This window comes from Lathyrus oleraceus, chromosome 5 (genome assembly GCF_024323335.1).
Source record: "Lathyrus oleraceus cultivar Zhongwan6 chromosome 5, CAAS_Psat_ZW6_1.0, whole genome shotgun sequence".
Lineage (NCBI taxonomy): Eukaryota > Viridiplantae > Streptophyta > Magnoliopsida > Fabales > Fabaceae > Lathyrus > Lathyrus oleraceus.
Window position 1 is genome coordinate 374160642 of NC_066583.1, and position 10952 is coordinate 374171593.

The window sequence follows — 10952 nt, forward strand, 5'->3', positions numbered from 1 at the left end:
AGACAAAAGCAGTGTCAAATGTTAAGACATAGCTTGCAACGTGTCTGACAGCATTTATGGAATAGTCTTGGAACTGTTGTTTCTGGAAACAGTCAAGAGCTGTAAAAGGTATTCAAAGATAGTCTGGGATATTGGTGGTGATTCTCTGACTGATTCTCAGCAAATATTTATGGATCTTGACCAAGTATTTACTCCTACCGTTAATTCCTAAAGCATATATTTATGGATCTTGACCATGTATTTACTTCTACCGTTAATTCCTAAGCATGGTCTGGCCTATTTAAAGGATGTATCAGCACTCCTCTTCTCACAAGAGCGACATTTCATTCTCTCTAAACCATGGGGTTTGTTAAGTTCTGGGCATACTTCTCCTGGATCTGGTTTTGTGAAGGTGTCACTTATAAATGTTTAGCTAAAAAGGGGGAGAGAAACTTTGTCCTGAGGATGCACCAGAAGCAAGCAATATCTGGTGGCAAGGAGAAGATGGGTTCAGACACAAAAGTCACTAACTGGGTATATCAGTTGTGTCTTGTGATCTGAGTTAAGAAGACAGTTGTGTCTTGTGATCTGAATTACATTTTCTATGTACTCAGCATTACATATTCTTCAGGAAGCCCTACTGTTGAGGGGAAGGGTTGTGATGGAGCTGAGCCTTGTACATCTTCTTCCTCATGTACACCAACAGTGGTGGTGGCAATGGGGCTGTCATTGACAAAGAGGAAGTACAGACCCATATTGGGTTATTTGTTTTAGCTAAAATTTGCCAAAGGGGGAGATTGTTGGTACTTTAAGATTGACATTAATTTTGTAAAACAAATAATGTAATCACCTCTGTTGTTTTAATATGTTGGGTTGAAGAAGTTCAACATCTGGACCAACATGTCAGATACGATGTCACGACATCGTGACTGTGACATCAAGCAGGTGTATAAAACTGTATTAGTTAATTCTGGCATGTGTTAACTAATTTAATATTCTGGGATTAGTTAAGATATTTGGTGAATATCCTAACTTCTATGTGGAGATCTTGAAGACTCAATCAGAATATATGGTGAATATACAGTTTCCAAATATGGAGATCTTTTAGGAAATAAAAGATTGAAGACCTTGATTGTAATAGAAGAATTCTGCCAGCTTTGTAACAGCAAAGGAGAAGCTTGCTGCGATTTCTAAAGGCCCAAATCCAGTTGGGTGGTTAGGTTATAAATAGCAGATTGTAACCTAGGTTTTTATAAGCCTCAAACAATGTAAAAAATTAGGGGTGTGTGTGAGGTAAACCTCCCAACCTGTGGGAAGGTTACCAGGTGTTTCTCAATGCTTGAAAGCATGAGATTATTTGTAACTTAAAGCCTGTAGGCAAGAGTTGTTATGTTCTTGAACGAAGTTGTGAAGCATGTTCAAGTTGTCTAAGCATTACATGGTAATTGTAGTGATAGGAATGGAAAATGTAGGTTTCTATCTAGGAGTGCCTAGGTATAGATTGCACTGGGTAGGGATTAAGTGAAGAGTTGTAAATGGGGGAGTTTAACTCTGAATTAATACTGCTAATAGTGGATCTTCTTCCTGGATTGGTATTCCCCCAGAGTAGGTAATGTTGTACCGAACTGGGTTAACAATTCTGGTGTTTTTACCTTCTGCACACTATATTCTGTCTGTTATAACTCAATCTATTTGTAGTCTGTTTATGAAGGGAATAACAGACCTGACACATAGCCTGCAGTCTGAATGAAAAACAGAATGTTATGACATTTATCATTGACTGCTGATACTAATGTATAGACTGGTGGATCTGTTACAGTTCACCCATCTGTAATGAGGGAACAGGTGATGTTCAAATCAATGTTAATACATCATGTTAACTGGGCAGGATCAATAAACATAAGTGCTATGTTTGATCTCTACTGTGTCTTTGCACTAGATGGAAAAAACTGAATGTTCTTCTTTCCATGGTGGTATAGTAGCAGATGTCGTGACATCTGTGACTGGGTGCACATGAGTACTGGGTTTTAAATTTTTATAACTGTCTTGCTCTATTAGTAACAGTGTTGGATCAGATGTCATGACTTCGTGTAGAACATCTGAACTCTGACTATACCAGAATTTCAATAAGAATCAATGATAAGTCGGAAGATGATGCAGTAGGTTGATTCGTGTCGGCTTATTTTATAATCACTTTTAAAAATCACTTTTTCGAATCTAAACCAACCAAACCCCCTCTTTTTGTTCTATCGATATATTAATTAAACAAGAATCCTTGAGAACGATATTTGAGTCAATTTGTCGTTAAACTACATTTTTGAAAAACTACTCATTTTGATCCGCGTGCGACAGCGGATCAAATTGGCGCCGTTGTCGGGGACTCTTGTTTCTTTTAATCTTTTTTAGAGTCATAGGTTTAGTGTCTAAGTGTATAGGTCATAGTTTCGTCGCAGTTTCGTCCAACTCGCGTTTTAGAGTCCAAATCGTAAAAAAGTCGGTTTTTGAGAAATTGTGTCTGTTTCAAAATCTGCTCCGGGTATCTGAAGGGAAATAATTCTCTGGTCATTTTTCCCATACTACATAGTAGTTATGGGAGAAATTTTTAAAAATCCAAAATTCATCATTTTTCTATTTTTAAGCAATTATTTACTGTTTTCACCGTCTCGAAAAAAATCTCAAAATTATATTCTTAAGTTATTAGATTAATTTCAGTGTCAGTTTATTTTTTTGAATTATTTTTAATCGATTTCTTTCTTTGTGTTTGTTTTTTTGACTTTTAGGACATTGTTGGAATTTTCACTATTGTTGTTGTTGCTGCATTGTTGTTCCGTTAGTCCTGGCTACTAGGTCTCACTGTTATGAAATTGTTGCTTTTGATCCTGAAATAGAGAGAACTATGCACACACAACATAGAACAGTCCAGGCTACCAATAGTTCACCACCCACAATTGAGTCTGATTCTGAGTCTGACTATTTGCATAACTTGTTTGCTTCGGATTCTGAACTTGATTTTGCAATGGCTGATAATAGAACCTTAAGGCAGTTAGTTGCTCCTGATGTAAATTACAATGGATTGTGTATTGAATATGATGTTGATGTTGTTCCTTTTGAATTAAAATCTAGTTTAATACACTTGTTGCCAAAGTTTAGTGGTCTTGCAGGTGAAGATCCACACAAGCATTTGAAAGAGTTCCAGGTGGTGTGTTCTACACCATTGAAGCCTGAAGGGATCACCGAAGATCACATCAAACTTCGAGTTTCTCCTTTTTCATTGCAGGGTGCAGCAAAGGATTGGATTTAATATCTCGAGCCAAACTCAATTGCAAGTTGGACAGCCCTGAAAAAAGTGTTCTTGGAAAGATATTTTCCTGCCTCCAGAGCTGCCTCAATAAGAAAGGAGATTTGTGGTATTAGACAAGGAAATGAGTCGCTGACCGAGTATTGGGAGAGATTCAAGCACTTGGTATCTAGTTGCCCTCAACACCAGATCACTGAGCAACTCCTCATCCAATACTTTTATGAGGGGTTGTTACCGATGGACAGGAACATTCTTGATGCTGCTAGTGGTGGAGCATTAGTCGATAAAACTCCAGCTGCTGCCAAAGCCCTTATTGAAAATATGTCTCTTAATTCTCAACAGTTCACCACTAGAGACAATTTTGTGCAAAGCAAAGGCGTGAGTCAAATTCAAGTTTCTTCCAACAAAGCTTTAGAGACCAGAATTGACGAACTCACTGCCTTAGTCAAATAGCTGGCAGTAGCAAAACCTCAAACAACAACTTTGTGTGGCATTTGTACTTCTCCTGAGCACCCGACCGATACTTGTCTTATTCTGAGAGACGAGTCCATTACTGAGCAGCCACAAGCTTATGCAGCCAACCTTTACAATCAAAACAGGTACAACAACACTCCTGACCTATCCACCAACAAATACCATCCCAATTGGAGGAACCATCCCAACCTTCGATATGGAAACCCGCAAACCAGCCAACAACAGAACTCACCTCAAGTGGCTGCCCCTGCACCTTCCGGACCATCCTTGGAGGATCTTGTTAAGCAAATGTCCGTGAACAACCTCCAGTTCCAACAAAGGATCGATGCTATCATTCAGACCTTGAACACACAGATGGGACAACTTGCTACTCAAATAAATAACATGCAAGCTCAAGGTTCGAACCAACTTCCAGCCCAGACAGTTGTCAATCCGAATGGTCCTAATGCTAATGTGAGCGCAATTTCTTTGAGATCCGGAAAAGTTACAGAACCAGCCCCTGAAAAAAAATCATTGAGGTAACTTCTGAACTTTCTCCTTCTGAGCCTCACCCAGTTGAACTTTCTTCTCCTTCTTCTGTTGTGGTCGAAACTGAAAAAATTAAAGAAAAGGAGTATGGGCCACCGGTCCCCTTCCCACATAGAGTTCTGAAAAATAAAAGAATTGAGGAGGGAGACAAAGAAAGAGAGATACTGGATGTTTTCTGAAAGGTTGCGGTAAAGATTCCGCTACTTGATATTATTAAGCAGGTTCCTAAGTATGCAAAGTTTCTGAAAGATTTGTGTACCAACAAGAGGAGGATTAAGGGAAGTGAAAGAGTAAACTTAGGACGAAATATTTCTGCCTTTATTCAGCCCAAACAATCATCCAAACAGATTGTAGGCGAGCAAAATGTTTCAACCCTCACTACTCAGGTTCTGCCACAAAAGCAGAAGGGTCCGGGAACATTTGCTATTCCTTGTACCATCGGGGATAGTAAATTTGAGAATTGCATGCTTGATTTGGGAGCGGGCACTAATGTTATGCCTACTTCTGTTTATAATAACCTTTATCTTGGTCCTTTGCAGCATACAGGTTTAATCATTCAATTGGCAAACAGGAGCAACACTCGACCCGCCGGGGTAGTCGAAGATGTTCTTGTTCAAGTTAACGATTTGATTTTTTCTACAGATTTCTATATTCTAGACATGGAAGGAGAAACCAAGACAAGTAGAGCTCCCATCATTTTAGGCAGATCGTTCATGAAAATGGAGAAGACAAAAATTGATGTTGACGATGGAACCATGTCCATGGAATTTGGTGACATTGTCGCAAAATTTAACATTTTTGATGCCATGAAACACCTTGTGGAGGAGCATTCCGTTTTTCATATTGAGCTGATTTCTGAATTAGTTGATGACGCTAGTTCTGAACTATTTGCGCTTGATCTTCCATCTCTCTCTGGTTTTGATGATATTTATTCATGTTCTAATTGTACTGACACTAACGTTTGTGTTGTATGTGCTGAGATTGATGCTGCCTTGCAGGCTGATACATTTCCTACAGGTGAAGTTGTTACCAATAAACCTGTTTTTGTAGTTGATGCTCTTGACATCCCGGCTGCCCCAAGCATTCCATCCACCGAGCAGCCCTCGTCCTTAGAGCTAAAAGACCTCCCTGAGAACCTGAAATATGCTTACTTGGAGAGTAATTAGAAACTCCCTATTATTATCTCTTCTAACCTTGATCTTGATCAAGAACACAAACTTTTGCAGGTTTTGAAGAAGCATAAGAAGGCAATCGGGTGGACATTAGCCGACCTTCCAGGTATTAGTCCATTGATGTGCATGCACAGGATTCTACTTGAGGATGGATCCAAAACAATAAGGCAACCCCAAAGGAGGCTTAATCCTTTGATTCTTGATGTTGTGAAGAAAGAGGTAATCAAACTCTTGCAAGCAGGTATAATCTATCATATCTCTGACAGTAAGTGGGTAAGCCCAGTGCAGGTTGTACCTAAGAAATCTGGACTTACAGTGGTGAAAAATGAAAAGAATGAACTTGTTCCCACTAGAGTTCAGAACAGCTGGAGAGTTTGTATTGATTACAGGAGATTGAACCAGGCTACGAGAAAGGATCATTTTCCTTTACTGTTCATTGACCAAATGCTTGAACGGTTAGTTGGTAAATCACACTATTGTTTTCTTGATGGTTTTTCAGGTTATTTTCAGATTCATATTGCACCGGAGGATCAAGAGAAGACGACTTTTACTTATCCTTTCGGTACTTTTGCTTACAGGAGGATGCCTTTTGGTCTTTGCAATGCTCCTGGAACTTTCCAGCGATGCATGATTAGCATTTTTTCTGATTTTATCGAAAATTGCATGGAGGTTTTTATGGATGATTTCACTGTCTATGGTTCCTCTTTTGATGCATGCTTGAACAGTTTAACCTTGATTTTAGAAAGATTTATCGAGACTAACCTTGTTTTGAATTATGAAAAATGTCATTTTATGGTTGAGCAGGGAATTGTTCTTGGTCACATTATTTCTGAAAAAGGAATTTCTGTTGACCCTGCTAAGATTGATGTAATTTCTACACTTCCTTACCCTTCTTGCGTTCGCGAGATTCGTTCTTTTCTTGGTCATGCAGGTTTTTACAGGCGTTTCATCAAGGATTTCAGCAAGATAGCTCTTCCGCTATCAAACTTGTTGAAGAATGACGTCACTTTCAGCTTCGGTGACAAGTGCAAACAAGCATTTGACTTCTTGAAGAAAGCATTGACTTCCGCTCCCATAATCCATCCCCCTGACTGGACCCTCCTATTTGAGCTTATGCGTGATGCTTCTAATTATGTTGTTGGGGCTGTCCTTGCACAAAGAGTTGACAAGGTTGCCCATGTTATTTACTATGCTTCTAGGACTTTAGATTCTGCACAGTCAAATTACACTACCACTGAAAAAGAACTGCTAGCTATTGTTTTTGCTCTTGATAAATTCAGATCTTATTTGCTAGGTTCCAAGGTTGTTTTTTTTACTGACCATGCAACTTTAAAGTACTTGCTGAAGAAGCCGGATGCAAAACCGAGATTTATTCGATGGATGTTGTTACTCCAAGAGTTTAATGTTGAGATTAAAGACAAAAGTGGAGTTGAGAACTTAGTGGATGATCACTTGAGCAGGATAGAGAGAAATGAAGATCCTTTTCCTATTCAGGATGACTTTCCTGATGAGCAGTTGTTTCTTTTGCATGGGATTACACTTTGGTTTGCTGCCATTGTTAATTTTCTTGTTGCTGGTGTTTTTCCTACAGGTGCATCGAGATCACAGGTTCATAAACTCAAGAGTGATGCCAAATATTATGTTTGGGATGATCCATATCTATGGAAGTTTGGTAGTGATCAGGTAATCAGGAGATGTGTCCCCGATAATGAGATTGAATCTATTTTGAATTTTTCTCATGCATCTCAAGTCGGCGGACACTTTGGTCCTTAAAGGACGGCAAGAAAGGTCCTTGATTCAGGTTTCTATTGGCCGACTGTTTTTAAGGATGCTTATGAGACTTACCGCACTTGTAAAGAGTGCCAGATAGCAGGTACAAACATCACTCGCAAGAGTGAAATGCCTCAGCAGCCTATGCTTTTCTGTGAGGTATTTGATGTATGGGGAATCGACTTCATGGGTCCCTTTCCTGTATCATTTGGTTTTCTTTACATTTTGCTTGCTGTTGATTATGTTTCAAAGTGGGTGGAAGTTATCCCCACTAGGACTAATGATTCTAGAGTTGTTGCAGATTTTGTCAGGTCTAATATTTTTTGCAGGTTTGGAATACCGCGAGCTATCATCAGTGACCAAGGCACTCATTTCTGTAACCGCACCATGGAAGCTTTACTCCAGAAGTATGGAGTTGTGCACAGAGTCTCTACTGCTTATCACCCACAAGCTAATGGGCAAGCTGAGATCTCAAACAGGGAGATCAAACAGGTTTTAGAGAAAATGGTGCAGCCAAACAGGAAGGACTGGAGCCGTCGTCTAGAAGACGCACTTTGGGCTCAAAGAATCGCTTTCAAGACACCCATTGGGATGTCTCCTTATCGACTTGTTTCTGGTAAGGCATGTCATCTTCCTGTTGAGATAGAACACTGTGCTTATTGGGCGGTGAAAAGTTGTAATTTGGAGATGCAACAAGCAGGTATTGAAAGAAAACTCCAATTACAACAGTTGGAAGAGCTTAGATTAGAGGCTTATGAAAGCTCTAGGATTTAAAAAGAGAAAACTAAGCACTTCCATGATAAGATGATTTCTAGGAAGGAATTTTTTGTGGGCCAACAAGTTTTATTGTTTAACTCCCGCCTTAAGCTTATGGCTGGGAAACTTCGATCCAAATGGATTGGCCCCTTTGTTGTTACTAATGTTTTCCCTCATGGTGCAGTAGAAATAAAAAGTGTAGGTACTGACAAAGTCTTCAAGGTTAACGGGCAGCGTCTGAAGTTATTCCATGCAAGTTCGGTGCCTAAAGATGTCAGCATAGAGGAGCTTTCTTTGGAAGCGTCTGACTATACTGCAACTTGATCAGGGAGTCTTTCTTTCTTTCTCTCTACTTTATTAGTAAAGTCCTTTCATTGAGGGAAATGCTTAGTTTAAGTATGGGGGAGGGAATCGTGTGTTTTCTTTGTTTTTATTAGTGTTTTGTTTGTTTTTAGTCATTAAAAAAATAAAAAAATGCATCTTCTTGAAAGTTTTAGGCTATAGGTTACTTTGAGTCGAGTTTGAGGAGACTTGGGAAAAATTCACAAGATCGGTATTGTTTTAACACCGTAAGTCTCCTGCATATGGAAATTGAGTTGAATTTTTATTATGTTTTAGCCTTACATTCTCATCCTCTGACAGCTCTTGAGTAGTTTATTTCAGCAGTCAGCACCATCTCACACACACTCTACGTAGGGAAGCCGATGAATATAAGTGAGTGTTCCGAAAAAAGAAAAAAAAAAGGAATGCACCTTCTAAGTTTGGTGACCCTCACCCGATCACTTAACCCAACGGTTGTGGAACCTTCTAAAAATTTTGGAAATAAGACTCTTTTGTAGTTGGTTCAGCGGGTTCTGGTGCTGAACTTGGTAGGGCGGATTACGGTCCTATCCCCCGCAACTACAATTGAGTAAGCAAAGGGTTATGCCACTTAAGTACCAGAACCCCGTGCAGAAAAGGATCAGAGTCACTAATCGGTCGCCTTGCTATGAGTGTGTGGAGATAACGGGCTTAATGTGATTGCGCCTGAATGAAAAAGAGCCAAAGAAGGATGAGTAAGTTAGGCTTTAATATAATAACATGATTCGAGTTCATTTGTATATTCAGGAGGTTTATGTCTGCATAATTGTGGATTAGTGTTCTTACAATGTCCTTAGTGTGCAAGATTAGTATCTATCGAAGCAAACTTAACCGAAGATGACTTTTAGCCTAGAATGAGTAACCGTTGATGTGTTTGTGTTTTGTTTTGTTTTTTATTTTGCTCGGAATGCAAAAGTTCAAGTGTGGGGGAATTTGATCAGTGCATTTTGATGCACGTTCTTCCATGTTTGTACTTAAGCATTTCTTCGGTTTGCTTTGATTATTTTTATGTTTTAATGTGTTTTCATAATTTATTTTATTTTGTGCACTTATTTAATTTTCGTATTTAATTTTCTGCACTAGCAGCTTTCGTGAGAAAAATCATATCTTAAACTAGGAGTATCGGATTGAGACGTGCTACCAGTCGATGGAAAGCTAAGAAAAAGATCTACAACTTTTGTTCAGAAGTAGAGAGCTGAATCAGAATGTAGCAGGGCCAGATATTTCGTTGAAGCTGCTGCATTATTTTTATATTTTGTTTGGGTTAGTTGTATTGGGCCTGGATCGTACATTAAACCCGGTTGAGTTGTGAAACGGGTTTGGGTGTTTTTACCTAGGTTAGGCAGCCAAAAACAGGGTGACGTTTTTCTGTTCATGTACGAATTTTTGAGAGCTAGCAAGATGACTATGGAGAACTAATCCCTTTTGAATCAACCTGCTGTAATTCAGAATCCGCTTTGAGGTTTTTATTAATTCCAATTTGTTTCCTTTGAATTCTTCTTATAATTCCAATTATTTGCTTAATCTAATTATTGCTATAGGATAGAATCCTTAAATTCGATTGATGAATGATGATCCCGAATCAATTTTGTGTTAACATAGCTTTTATTTTATCACGAACGATCAAGTTGCGTCTGCTTAATTCGCAATAGTTTTTAATCCGTTTGCTTAATTCAGAATTTGGGAATATTAGTCGCATAATTTCCTTTACGCTTGTTAATGGTAATTGTAATCGAATGGGAGCAAACCCGTTAGGGATTTGGAATTTTATAAGAATCAATGATAAGTCGGAAGATGATGCATGTCAGCAAAGATTGAAGTCATACACCTTTGAAAGGTGGTCGGTGGGTTGCACAATCCAAATGGCATTCTTCTATAAGCAAAAATAGCATAGGGGCATGTGAATGCAGTCTTCTCTTGGTCTTCAGAGGCAACCGCAATCTGGTTGTACCCCGAGTAACCGTCTAGGAAACAATAGTAATCGTGTCTGGCTAACCTTTCCAGCATTTGATCAATGAATGGTAACGGGAAGTGATCCTTCCTTGTCGCCACATTTAGTCTTCTGTAATCGATGCACACTCTCCTACCTATAACATTTCGGGTTAGAATCAACTCATTCTTTTCATTTTTTATTACCGTCGTGCCCCCCTTTTTTGGTACCACGTGGATTGGACTTACCCAAGAGCTATTGGAGATAGGGTAGATTAGACCCGCATCCAAGAGTTTTACAACTTCTTTACGTACCACTTCTTTCATGGCTGGATTAAGTCTTCATTATGGTTGAACTACCAGTTTGTGATCATCTTCCATTAAGATCTTGTGCATGCAAACAGTCGGGCTTATACCTTTCAAGTCCTCAATTGCCCATCCGATTGCACCCTTGTATTTTTTTTAGCACTTGAATGAGTTCTGCCTCTTGGACACTCTGTAGACTAGCATTGATGATATCTGGGTATTTTTTTCAGTGTCTAGAAATACATACTTCAGATTTATTGGTAACTGCTTCAGATTCACCCCTATTTTTGGTTCTTCAGTGACATATGATGGTGGTGGTCTTAGATCTTCCCACCGGTGTGGTCTAGATCTAATCCATTCAGGTTGTTTTTCCATCATAG

At 39.1% G+C, this 10952-nt stretch overlaps 1 protein-coding gene across 1 annotated transcript; it reads left to right on the plus strand.

The window, feature by feature from the left end:
• The first annotated feature begins 3514 nt into the window (after window positions 1-3514).
• On the plus strand, window positions 3515-7224 carry LOC127080793 (uncharacterized). The gene is made up of 7 exons (XM_051021088.1): window positions 3515-3655; window positions 4501-4665; window positions 4819-4960; window positions 5144-5437; window positions 5951-6013; window positions 6194-6318; window positions 6448-7224. The coding sequence occupies exons 1-7, from the start codon at window positions 3515-3517 to the stop codon at window positions 7222-7224; spliced, it is 1707 nt and encodes a 568-aa protein (XP_050877045.1).
• Window positions 7225-10952: the final 3728 nt, after the last annotated feature.